This window comes from Trachurus trachurus, assembly GCF_905171665.1.
Source record: "Trachurus trachurus genome assembly, chromosome: 23".
NCBI lineage: Eukaryota > Metazoa > Chordata > Actinopteri > Carangiformes > Carangidae > Trachurus > Trachurus trachurus.
The window spans coordinates 8,777,002-8,790,893 of record NC_139912.1 but is presented as its reverse complement, the minus strand read 5'-3'; the positions used below and the strand labels follow the sequence as shown (position 1 = coordinate 8,790,893).

At 41.3% G+C, this 13,892-nt stretch overlaps 1 protein-coding gene across 1 annotated transcript in view; it reads left to right on the top strand.

Annotated features, from left to right (window-relative positions):
• The first annotated feature begins 4,126 nt into the window (after positions 1–4,126).
• LOC311006309 (liprin-beta-1-like) overlaps positions 4,127–13,892 on the top strand; it is a 29,617-nt gene continuing 19,851 nt past the window's right edge. The window contains exons 1-2 of the mRNA XM_083999086.1: positions 4,127–4,269; positions 11,527–11,606. Of these exons, the coding sequence (XP_083855212.1) occupies positions 11,543–11,606 (64 nt within the window). The 5' untranslated portion in view covers positions 4,127–4,269; positions 11,527–11,542. The remainder of the gene's footprint in view (positions 4,270–11,526; positions 11,607–13,892) is intronic.

Here is a 13,892-nt window from a genome sequence, read left to right as displayed (position 1 = left end):
TAAACGACCTGAACACAGATGTATTCACCAGAGAGGCACGTTAGAGAGAGAATAAAGTATCTGAATTCTCCGGGGAAACCTTTTACTTTATGGGTTAAGAAACACCCCCCCACTTCTGAACCATTTAAAACCCCACTGGATTTGATACTAACTAAGCTGATGGCTGTTTTGAACATGAAAAGCAGACATGTTGATGAATATACTGTGACATTTTCTGAAGCTGTTGTCACTGTGTTACAGCTGTTTCCCTGAGAGGTTACTGCAGCGGTTCACCATCCTCCATATATTGAATTTGGCAGCGGTTTTTGTTTTGTTTTGTTTTGTTTGTTTTTAAGCCGGATGCACCCTGTGTTTAGAAGAGCCATGGGAACACCCAGGAGCCGCCAGTCAACATGCTCCACCACCTGATCCATGACCCCTCATGCACCCGCAGGTGGGCCTTCTCAAGGATTATCATATATTATTCCAAAACGCTCCGAGGTCTCACTCAGCCATGTTAATTACACTGGATTGCCATTTAAACCCACTTCATTATTCAGTCTGAATCTATAGCTAGTTCAATTTGTAGGAACTTTATCGCGCATTTTGTTGGAAATTGTCTTTGGCTTCACGACTTGGAGTTAAAACTATGAAAGTGTAATGGTGATGAGCGCAGGTGGCACAGTGTCAACAACACAGCAGCAGTAAAAACGAAGAGTTCGAGCAAATCTTGTCAAGTGGGAGAAAGGCTGGATTTAGTCATTTTCGGTCAGTACGGTCGGAGCAGTAAATGTTTTTCACATCAGTGGAGGAAACAGGCCAATTTACAAGCTGTTATCTGTAATTCGACGTACAACAACCTGTGCAGGTGTGTCAATTGCATCCGCGGTTGTTGCAGAAGCATAATGTTCCTTCCTGCAATTCCATGATTGGCTTTGATGCTTTTCTAACAAGGGGAGCAGCAGCCAGTGGGCACAACACCAGGTTTATTCAACATGGCTTAAATGTCCAGAACTGCTGGAAACAACAAAATAATACAGTATTTTTAAATAAGTCTGTATTACTATGTCACGTTTGATGTTAATATGTTGTATTTTGGTGTGTGTTTTTTAATATTAGTCACATTTATTTAAGTCACAGCAGGCTGCCACCTCCATTTTTAGCACCATAGCAATGCCAGGCCTCCCAATGCCTTACATAAAAATGATGCCAATGAGTTCCACAGAGTAAAATCTAGGCAAAAAAAGAAGAAGAAAAGACTGGTATTCAAACAGGGCTCATTATTGGCAGAGACATGGAGTTGATTTGACATCAGGAGAAAAGAAGTTGCTTTGGTGCTTTCCTAATTTTTTGAATTTTTCAAGTCTCACAGAGCTCTGGAAATACGTACATTTGAGGGAAAAAAATGGTTGCTGAGCTTTTATCCATCTGACTAATCCTCTGATTCAGTTGCATGCCTACCTCACATCCACACACACACAGTCTGATGCTTTTCATTATGAAAATGAAATGACCTTCAGCCATAGTCACACGTTGGCTGACCGTCATTCTGTGCAGCCTCTATCAGCATGCACCACATTGATCTTCAAATGCAATCAAGGAAGTCACATGTGGAACAGAATTACATTTTAAAAATGGAGCATAAACATCTGTAAAATCGGTGTAGGACGGCAGACATCATATAGCAAAAAGCCCGAGAGGCCGGAGCTTTCAGCTTTCTGTATTTTAAGACTTGTCCAAAAACATGTGTTTGGTGTCTCGACTACATATTACATCACAGGCTGCTACATTGCAAGGTAATAAAACCGTGTTTTTCAGTGAGTGAGTGCCTGTTTAAGCGTGTACTGTCAAACGCCATCATGCACAGCGTCTTTGTTTTCTCCAGACTTCAGTCAGGGAGACAAATTCCCCTCAGTTGTTCTCGTGCTGCAGGGACACGTCTGTTATATCACTGTCCATTGTATTGGCACTTGTGAGAAGAGTCAAAGGCAACTGACTGTGCTCCTTTTACTCCAAAGATCATGAGCACACCTCTAACTCCACCTGCTGGTTGAACCCACGTCACCCTCCAACTCCAATGAGTCACAAAAGTTTCATCAGGAGGTTTTCTGCAGCCTGTATTTTTTGATAAACAACAGATGATTATTCAACAGTGGGCTGAAAATGAAGCTATGAATAGTTTTTTTTTTTTTTTTTTTTTTGATTGACACTCTCCCACCCAGCCCAGCCCACTCACCCATACACTGACCATGCATTTCACTGTTGCCAGCTCTTATACAAACTGCCCTCACTTACCTCACCACTCAGGTTTCTATTTTGTTCTTATACTGAGGATATAACTCCTCTGACAGCTGGTGATTCCTGATAAGTTTACTTTTTGTATGTAATTTGCACAATCAATCTGTTCATCTTCTCAGTTTTATGCAAAAGGTTGCCATGTAATTATGAAACCCAGTATACCACCTATAGACTGCGCCAGGGGATAGACTATGTGTTTCAGCAGCAAAAAGATAAAATATAATACAAAATAAGAACAAAAATGTCACAGTTCTGTGATTGTATGAAACCGTAGGCTACCTGTCATTTATTGTCTTCTTTTTCAATATGTGCAAAAGTATGTAAGTAAAAATAACAACGCAACATGATTATTACAAGAAAAGGTCAAGTACACTCTATGATGGTGTACAAAAGATAAGAAATGTCTTTGGATGGCATTCACTTATACTCACTAAACATCAATAGCAGCATTTTCATACTCTTTGTGATATATAATGGACTGTACTGCTGATAGTTTACTGATAATCTACAAATAATCAAGAAACTTATATGTTTTGACATAACTTTACTTTTGAAAACTCACTATAAGAGACGAGACGGTTCATTTAAGGTCTTCTTAAAAATAATTATACAGACAGACACTTTTTTTTTCATTTGGTGCTCTGATGAGGTGAATCCAGGTAAAATCCATTATCACTTCTGCAACAAGAGAAATTAAATCAAACCACCCAATGCAAGTGAGGAGATGTGCAGAAAATAAGCTGAAGAGCTGATGAAACATTTAAAAGCACTCAGACAATTTAGATATCATGTTCTCAGTAACAAGGCAATTTTTCTCATCATTACTGTCAGACATAGTGATCATCACAACGCAGGCTTTTTACTACAGCCATCATAAATCTAAGCAGATTTAGCAGATAGGTCGATGAGCTGCACAATAAAGACTGTTTACTACTATAAAACCATGTATAAAACCTGATTTCTGGCTTTGTGGGTGAAGCCACTGAACATACAGGTGTTGCCTTCGGTGTCAGCTCGTAATTTTCAGCGTTTCGCGGCTTTTAGGTCATTCAAAGAGTTTCAGTTTGATCCAGAGAAAAGGTTTTGGTTGTTGTTTGCGTTTCTTAAAGCATGACAATACAAGATCAGCTGCATAACTATCCATATTAAGTATTTACAGGTAATGACGGCCAAGTAAACAAAAATGTCAACATATCCAGGTAGCTCTTTTCGCAGAGATTTGGTGCCATACTCTCTGGAAAAGCCACGAAGATATTGAAACGCATGCGCAGTGTTAAGCTAAAAGAATAACAAACATCGTTTCCCGTAAAAACTTTCAAAATACAGCACATAGGCCTACTGAATTCATTTTTTATGATTTGGGGTATTGATAGTTTAAAGCAGCAGGCCTCTCTTATGCAGTTAAGGAGAGATTTTATAACGGGAGTGAGGTGAAATGTTTCAATGTAGCTAGCCTATGTGTTTGCCTTTACATGGAGTTGGCCGAATAGGCTACACAATGGCTCTTTTCCAGTGACTTAACAATTTTATTTTATTTTTATATATGAAATGGTGCTTTATTCAAGACTAATTTATTTGTAATTTGCACATAAAAGCCACATGAAGCAAGAAACAGGAAGCTTAGATAAAGACCTCTAGCCTACTTTAAGGCCAGTTAAGTAAGATTACATTAACTATACATTTGAATAAGAGGGGTTACATTTAGGGAAAAAAAAACAAAAAAAACCCAATTTTGTTTTCAACTCGTAAAGTTTACGCTTTTATTTTGAAGGCCACATCGCCGGACTTCCGGTTATCCGCTGTCTCTGCGTCGAGCTTGACTTCGCTCTCTGGGGTTTTTTAGTTGGGACGAAAAACTTGGAAGTCACAGACAAATTCAATGGGAAGGTGAACGCTGACCATGAAGCCCCGCTGAAAAGAGCCGAAAGTGTTTGGACTAAAGCCCGCTGGACACTGACTGATCCCTCGGTAACATTTCTGGGTCGAAAAACTGTAAGTTTCACCGATTTTTTTTTTTTTTTTCTGAACTTTTGTTTGTTTGTGTTTTCAAAGTTGAACTGAGTTAGCGTCAGTTTATCCAACTGGGTATCTTAACTTTTATAGTGTTAAAGTTTGGGACAGAAGCTGAATATAAAGTTACTGTGTCAACTAGTTTAGTAACAGAGGTTTATCTTTATCTTTTGTCAACATTTCTTTTAAATATCTATTCAAAGATAGGCTATAACTTGTTTCAATGAGCGTTTACAAAAAGTGCTTTGAATTAATTTATTTGCTTGCTACAGAAATCCTCTTCACTGCCAATATCTTCACTACTTTTTCCATTGCTTTGATGTTTCATTGTGGTTTTATAGTTTTAGTTTGTGGCAGACTCACTCACTTATACAACTCAACAAAGGCAGACAGCAGCATCACTAGTGCTTGGATTTCATATGAACAAGAAGAAATACATTTAAAAAGGCTTAATTGTTATGAAAATCTACCCTTATATGATGAGGGAGAGAAGTAAAAAATCTAATGAGAAAGAGTGTTTTTTTGTCTTTACTTAATTGAATTGGCTTTGTTTTGTATGTGAAAACCTTTTCTTAATTCAGCCAGAGTTGATTTATGTATCACATGTCTATTAATGTTGGAGCCAATTTATGAATCATTGGGGTGAGCCTGCAGTCAGAATCAGTTTGGCTCCCACCAAGAGTTACTGTAGAAAAGACAGTAGCAGTCAGTCAGTCCGTCAGCTCAAAGCCAGCACTTTAAAAAGCTGCTTCTGTGTCAGCGTCTTTCATTATCAGTCTCAGACTTCTGCAGCCTTTTGTTTTGGGGTAAACCTCTGTGGAGTAGCTAACAGTCGTCCAAGAAAAAAAAAAAAAAAAAAAAAAAAACCCTGTCCCTCCTGAGGCGCTGTCTGTGTGACCTGCTGGCAGCCTCAACCCCTCAACTCTGCTGCACATACATCTGATGATGATGACGTCTTGGCTTCCAGGCAGAGAGCTGAAAGCATAACAAAGGATTTTATTTCCCTCACTGACAATAACCATATTTGTAACCCCCCCTCCGCCACACTCCTCGCACGGCGAATGGTCGGCAGCAGCAGCAGCTCAGGAAATCCTTGCCCGTTTGCACACATTTGATGATACAGAGGGGAGACCTGGCATTATAAAAGAAAAAAGAAAAAAACACTTCTCATGTTGCTTTTGTGATTGTTTAAGAGGCACAGATGAGTAAAATCGAATCTCCTCCTGGCAGCAACAATCACGGTTGTTTCCTCAGGCAGCAGGCCTTTTGTTTACTGCTCAGTCAGGTAAAGACAAAGACAAAGTCCATCAGTCCCGGTTTGTATTGGCAACACACTGCATGGGCCTGATGTTAGATCAACAAGCAAAGGGATGCCAGGGGACTTTCTAGTTTTACATTTTTTGCTTATTTCTCTTGACACAGTGCAGTATGTCAGGAAAAGTTGATTTGGCTCTTTATGTTTATTGCAGCCACCTTTTTCCTTTTTGACATTTGCATTCCTCGCATTCCTGGTACAGTTGCTCCTATGGGGCTTTTTTATTTCGAAAGAGGGGAGGTGGCGCTTTTTCAAAGTCACATGATGATGATGATATATGAGGATGTTTACACACTTCTGAAACTAAATTAAAATCTTAACTTAATGTGAAACATTTGTGTTGTTGGAATCTAATTAAAGACAAAGTTTTGTATATGAGCTATGAATGCCACACTAATTTGAGGGAAAGTTGATAACTCCACTGCGTTTTTTGACGTGACGAAACAAAAGTTGTATAGTGGCTTTTAGAGTTAGAGCGGACGGACAGTACTGGGATTACTGGGAAATCGCAGTTTCTGAGTAAGAGGAAGACATTTCTCCTGCATGTGCCAGGAAGCACTTCCTGACAGGGCCGAGTCAAGGTCTTCCTGACTGTGTGTGAACTGGAGATGCCTCTGTTTTTAAAGGCCTGTTTATGGTTTCAGCTCATTCATTTCGCAGGGATTCATGTAGAACCAAGTAATTTAACTCCACAGGGTTTTTACGTAACTTCTGAGTCTCTGAAGTCATGTCTCTTTTTAATATAACCGAAGAATTCATACTTACACAGGCTGCCTTTGTGCTAAAACCTTGATAACCGAAGCAAAGGGAGGCAGTTTTTCTTGGCTCCCTGAGCGCTCTCTCTTACTCAGTTCCTCCAGCCCCTTTCCACCATCCTCCTTTTATCCCCCCCCCCCCCCTCACCCTCCCTCCAATGTGATTTTTGACCATGATGTAGTTGGGGCCACGTGGAAAATCTGCAATAACTTGGGATCAGTGTCGCCGTGCTACCATGTGAGCCTCTGAAACACAAAGACTTGTTTGTGCAGTGTCTCAGTGTGGCCACCGCTGCTGCTGCTGCTGCAGTGAGAAATGAAGCACTAGTTACAAAGTCGGGGCTGCGCTTTTTTTCTGTCAAACAGTCTGACCTCATAGCAGCTCAGACTAAAAGTCCACTGGACCATCTCTGGGGGGGAAACGTAAACAAAGGCAAGAGGAGACAGATGCAGGGACCTGATGGGAGGTTGGATTTCATGCGGGGTTTGGAGACTTCCACAAATCCATATCATACTTGATGTCCATATTTACCTCTACTGTTGTAACTGCAGCAGGAACAGCTTCTCTATCAGTCAATACATTTTCATTGACATTAAAATATCCTCATGCAACAGGCAGATTCTCAAAGGGGGAGGGGGGGGCTTTGTTGCTCACATCCAAAAAAGGTCTTTGCTGCTACTGACTGTGTTGCTGTGCTACAACAAATGCTACTGCTTTTACTCCACTGAGCCAGGTTGGAAATGAAATGCACATCTGTATCACAGCTGGAGCCCGACTGTTGTAGGAAGCAGTGTGTGTGAGTGTTTGTTTCAATGACTGACCACTCAGCTCAGCATAGGGTCAAGTAATCCCACCTTATTTTCTCTACAGATGCACCGTCCTTCCTCCTCCTCCTCCTCCTCCTCCTCCTCCTCCTCCTCCTCCATCGTTGTCATTTCATATCTTCACCATCTGGTTGATGTTAAAACCGCCTCGCAGCATCTTGAAAAAAGTCAAGTTTGACCATGAATATGGATTCATCTTCAGTGAAACCAGCTTGGAAATAAGACAGAGCCATAAGCAAAGTGTGCTTTTAATGCGGTTTTCCTGCTATTAGTGTGCTGGTTCAAGCATTAAGCCACCTAAAGTAGGATGAGGAGGATGTCACTGGTCCCCTAGACCTGTATGACTTCATAATAAAGTATCTCTATATATATTTATTTATTATTTATAACTATATAAAGTCACACAGGCTCAGAAGACACTGTCCAGCTGTGTGGAGCCAGAGTTTGAACTTCTCTCTCAGCTCCTTTGGTCATTGTTGTCTCAATTACTTTTACAGTTACTTTCACCAAGTGTGACTTAGTCGGCTACTTTTTAACTTTACTTGTGTGTTAATTCCTACACAAAAGACAAAAAGAGTGTTTTTCTTTGCAGTCACAACTCAAATAGGCATAAACAGTGGGTATTTGTTGGGAACTATTTTCTTCTGGGTATTTCCGTCAACAGGACGGTGTACTTCATGTGGAATTGAATTGAAATAAACTTCAGTGTATGTGTTTATGATAATGAAGAAAGATGTTGCCCACTGTGTGGATGTGTGTGTTTTTAATAGTTTCAGGACACTAATGAAGCTCTATAGCGCAGAGTAATAAGATATGTCAGGCTCAGGATACATAGCTTATTGTTAGTATGTTCAATTCACTGTTTGTTTTGGTCATTTTAGGGTATGTGTTGGCAATTAAAGTAACACCAACAGCCTGATGTCTTGACTGAATGAAGTCCTCGTGGAATTTAGTGTGGAGGAGGGAGGAGAGAGGGAGGAAGGAGGGGGTTACAGAGGTCGACGGGGATGTCAGTACCAGGCATTAGTGTTTGGTTTTTGGGAGAACTAACCTGCTCAGGAATGCGTCTGTGTGTGTCTGTGTGTGTGTGTAGTAGTAGTGCTCAATCCTACACTGTGGCGTTATCAATCATCATTACTCCACACAGGCTGGCCGGAGAGGTGCACCCTCGTCTGTGAGCTTCTCTCATGAGGTTTTGCTTCTTAATGGATGACCTGCTCATCAGTGATGCGAGAAGAAGTGGAAAATGTCTCAGACCGGCCTGGCATTTTAAAGGGCCTGGGTTGTTTTTTAATGAGTCTGACGAATGGAGAGACTAGTTAACGTGGCAAGTATCAATGCCATTTTTTTGTCCGCATGACCGGCACAAGATTGATTTTTTCCCCCTTATTATTTATAATAACATTAATTATTAAGAATCTGGGGAATGCTCGTGAGACTCATTATACCAGATTTGATGTGGCTGTAATCACAAAAGCAGAAGAGGCATGGCAAGTCTCTCTGCCATCCCAACACTGTGATTTGTTGTATCTTAAAAATGTTCGCATTAAGCTGTATACCCATGTGATCAAAAGTTAAATGGAGCGCACACTGGTGCTCCTCTCTTTCCCACATATATCGTTGGTTGTTTTCAGCATTCACACGGAGCTGGAAAGTGTTTGGATTCACAACAGAAAAACAATGATTTGGACGAGCTTTAGGTTTCTGTCCCACGGGGGGAAACGAGCAGCTGACCAAATACAGCTTCCATCCTGGTCAGGGTGACTGATGGTTTTCCATCATTCCCAGGAAATACCTGTGGAGTAAAATGTATTAGTCGTAAGATGCGTATCCGGGGCCACTCCTCCTCCCGCCTCAGTTCCCATGGGAACTGTAAAATTTAATTGGAAAGGGGGTTTTATTTTGAAATCTTGAGGTATTTCCTTGCATGCTTCTTGCCCTACATCCTGTTTTGACTTGGTTTTTAAAGGGATAGTTCAACATTTTTGCAAATTGGCCCATTGCCATAATCCCTATAGTTTTAGGACTAGGTTCGTTACCTTTAATTGTCGGTGCAAGCTATTTTTAGAATAGCAGAGCAGAGCCGTGAGCTGCTCAGAGCTACGTTATTATCTCATAGCGTGGTAAATGTGCAGGTCACAACTTGTCCATGAGAGCGTTTTGGAGTTGTTGGATTGTGTATTTGATGAGTTTGATGAGGGAAACCAAGAAATCCCATTAGCCTCCATAGCGTATGAGCAGCTCACGGCTCTGGTCCGCCGTTCTAAAAATAGCTTGCACCGACAATTAAAGTTGAAATGTTGAACTACCCCTTTAATTGACATTTAATGTGTGTACTTTACATCAACACTATTCTGTTCACATACATTTTATTGAAACGTTTATGAAGCATATACATATACAGCAGTGTGCATGATGGTTTAGAAGAAACGCGCTGTATTTTCAGGGGCACATGCAGTTGAGTTCAGGTGGTGGAGCTCTTAGGTTAGGTTAGGTTAGGTCTCTTAAAGGCTCCTTGTGTTGACAGCAGACCCCAACCCCCAGCTCATTGAGACGCCATTGGTTTAATTACACCCTTAATGCCCATTTTTTTTCTTACCCTGCTAGGTGTGACACTATGACCCCTTAGAGGGAGGAAATGAAGTAAAGCCTGCAGCCCCCTCCCCTCCTCCCCTCCTCCTCCTCCTCTTAGCATGGGATGTCTGAACAAGTAGAGCCACTGTTTTTCATGTTCTTAGTTCTGGACTTTAGCTTCTCTTTCCGCAACCTGTGTACGCTCTCGACCCACTCAAATCAGATTTCGTTTTGAAGTGATAAGTGTTCAGTGCAAGTTAAGGGGGAGGCATGTGATAAGTGTTTGAATCCAGTGGTCATGGGGGATACTGTCCAACTTTGTTGTGGAAGTTTGAGATGCCGAGCATGCCGATGCTTACGAGGCCCGAGACCCCTGGGAGAATAGTGCCATTATTCCAGATAGGAGCCTGCCCATAAGCACCCGTGACTGGTCGGCCGCCGGAAACAAGGCCTGCTGGGTAACCAGACCAGGAGATCACTTTATTTTTTGTCTCTCAAGCAGCCAGTTTTTTTTTTTTTTCGTGGCACAGGCTTTAGGGTTAATTTGATGCAGCAGCAGTCAATTGACAAGGAAGAATGGGAGCTTGTACTGTAACAGGATTAGTGATAACACAGTTATATTATTTTCAAATGGAAATGTAAAAAACATACAAACAGGCTTTGTAGTTTGAAACTGATGCAACCATGGGAGCAAAGTAATCCCCCTGAATAATGGATATAATAGGGATTAGTGTGTTGTTCTGCCAGACTGACAACCTGATCCCAACGAGTCCAAAACACCACAATAAGGAAAAGGAAGGAAGTCTTTCATCATTGAGAAGCTAAAATTAAGGAATGTTTACTTGAAAATATGTTATATCAAGTAGTTTCTGATTATTTTAACCCTAGTTCTAAGCGATTTTCCAGGTTTGTTCATGGGCTTTTAAGAGCTACATCTTCTTAGTTTTGCAACAATAGCATTTATTTCGAGTCCATTAGTGAGTCACGGCGCTGTTCAGTCAGTCTTCAAGTACTGCTGTTTATATAGGCTATGTCGTAAACACAATCATGGCTCTTGGCAGACGACCACCATCACCACCTGTTACCCTTTTTCTAAGATGCTGTAGCCTAAATGAACTGACTGTTGGATCGATGCGGTCCGACGTGGCCACGACTGAGCGGAGGTTTACTTGAGTGTGCTGTTGTGGTCTTCTGGTTTTTTGTTTAATTTAATTGCGATAATGGACAAAATAATCCCACCACATGGTCCATTTAGTAGCTATTCTTGAGTTTTTGATCCTATCACATGAGCTTATTTAGCAGATAGAGTTGACCCAACTGCTGCTGCTGCTGCTGCTGCTGCGGTGGCGGCTAAAATGTGCTGTAGATTTCCACGTTTTTCCAATTGAGATAATTTTGCCTCTTTTTGAATTTACAACGCCTCAATATTTCAGAAGATGGGCTTTTATTTGAATTCAGCATTGGGACTACTGATAAATATAATTATGTTGTTGCAGAGCCTCCATAAAGATGCATTTAAGGTTAGTTGTTTATTGGCAAAAAGCACATTACCAGAAAAACCTGCCTTGCTGCTGCAGACATCCATTAGCTGCCCACTGTAAATTATGGCTGCCTTTGGGTTTTTAAGAGGCCTCTGTTATTCTCTCTGTTAGCACATTTGTGTTGGCAGAGATCTTTATGGACCTTTCTTCTTGTTGCTCTCTCTCTCTCTCTCATCTCTTCCTCTTAAAACTCTCGAAACTGAAGGACCCGTCTCCTTTTCTCTCGCAGATTCATTGAGCCGAAGATGATGTCCGACGCCAGCGAGATGTTGGCCGCGGCCTTGGAGCAAATGGATGGGATCATAGCAGGTAACTAAACTACTACAATGTACACTTTGGACTTTTCAGACTTGGCCACCACAGCACTTAAAGGTAGGCAATGGCATCCTATGGGGTCCAGCAGCAGCAGCAGCAGCAGCCTGCAGCCACATCTGGAAGCTATTAAATCGAAAGCTGGGAACACCACATCCAGTGGACGCCGGTAACACAATGTGTCCTTCTCTACTCCGCTCCTACCTCCAATTTAATGTAATCCTCCTGAATATACATAAAAGTTTGGAATAAAGCTGGGATTGTGCAGTGAGATCAGGGCCTCTCTCTTTCTCTTTCTCTCTCGGCTTCCACTGGATTGTTCTACCATGAGAAATGAAAGTTTTCCATTGTCCCCGCGGTGACGGAAACTAATGATTATTCAAGCTCTGTGAGTTTGGGAACTTTTGGCCACACTCTTCGTCTGTATACTTGCCGCCGCCGCCGCTCACTCGCTGCAGATGAGCAGAGCAGAGCTTCAGTTTTCAGAGTCCCTACTTTTCCGCTGATGTGTGTAATTATAGCGCTGACCTTTCCAATGGGAGCGAGGCGGCTGATCACATGACACCCCCCCCCCCTCCCCCTCCCCAGCCCAGTTGCCCCCTCCCTCCCTTCGTTTCCACAGAAACCACAACCGTCATCAAGTCCCACTCCCTCGCTACTGTGCAGGAAGCCATGATTGTTTGGATATTTATTTATTCAGCCCCCTCTTTGTTACCACTGGACATCTTCATCGCGGGCTGACATTTAAGACGGATGACAGATGGTGTGGAGCGCAGGCTGAAGCACACGGGACGGCGAGATGATGATGACGATGATGCACTCGAGCGCAGTCAACACACTCCTGAATTTGCTTCCAAGAAAAATTGGAGAATGTGTTCTCAATACTTATACAAGGGACATTTAATTGCCATTATTCGATTACACTGTGTCATATGATGCTTGATAAAACGGCTCTAAACACGTGCCTCGCCCATTATGTTTTCAGTAGCGTGTGTTTGTGATAATGCAGGGGTGGAGAGGATACCAATAAAGACCTAAATATAGTTGTTAAGACTGTGATTTTGCTGGATTCTTTGCATGAGTAGGAGTAAAATAGCTGCTAAAATGAGCTCAGGGAAAAACACTTTGACCCACTTTAAAGAATAAACCCTCTTGAGAGGGTCCAAAGTGGCTCTGTGATCAATATTTTATTCATTAACTGGATAATACAACAGGAGTAATCAATGCTCGCGCTTTGATTTACCCATAAAAGGTCTTGTGTAACATACTTAGTTTTGTTCAAAATTGGAAGGGACGTCGAATTAGATTCACAGTTTTACCCTTTTTCCCATTTCTCACATATAAATCATAAATTTAGGCTCTTACTTTTATATTAAATGCGATTTTTGTGGCAAGATTTTTAGCCGTTCACTGAACAAAACCACAGGAAGCATGTGGAAAGGAGGGGCGAAGCTCCCCTGCCGCATGCTGTGGTTAAGCTGTAGACCACTGGCTTACCATGATGTGCCCCTAATTTGATTTTAACATGACCATAACCATATAGAACATATTGTATGTGAAGTTGCGAACCTCTGAAAAAGCTCAGATAAAACAAGTATGCAAACAATCTACTCCCAGTAATCACAGCGAGGCAGAAACTCAACTCTGAAATAAACTGAATTTGGCATACGCTCACACAGAGACTGAATAATGCAGCTCCAAACAATCACACTCACGCCACGGACCAGATGTATAAACAGTGCATACACAATTTCCTACACATACTGAACACTGTGGTATACAAAACAAAATGTGCCTGTCCCACACACTCACTAATGTATACACTTCTCTAGAATAAACCACAGGTGATAGGAATTTAGAGTTGAAAATAAGGTGAAGGAAACATTATTCAGGTGTTAAGCTTGAAAACTGCCTAATATAAGACTATGGCTGACATTGCATTAATTCATAAGAGGTAGCAGCAGGTAGATATATTGATATATAAACGTATGTATATGTTATATATGATGCACACAGGATATTGTACCCATGTATGGTATGTCTGCAATTGTGCTTTCATGGTTTTCTATGTCAGTTTTGATTGTTTGTTTACATTATTGTTAGGGTAACCCTTATGGTTTCACTATATTTGATTGAAAACTCAATAAAATCATTTTGAAATAAATAAATAAACGCCTAATTACTGTAAGTATGTGTCTGCATCTATTTATGGTGAATCGTGGTGGCATTGTGTGGAAATCCAGGCTTCTGTGCTGCATATGCAATCAATTTCACATGCACATT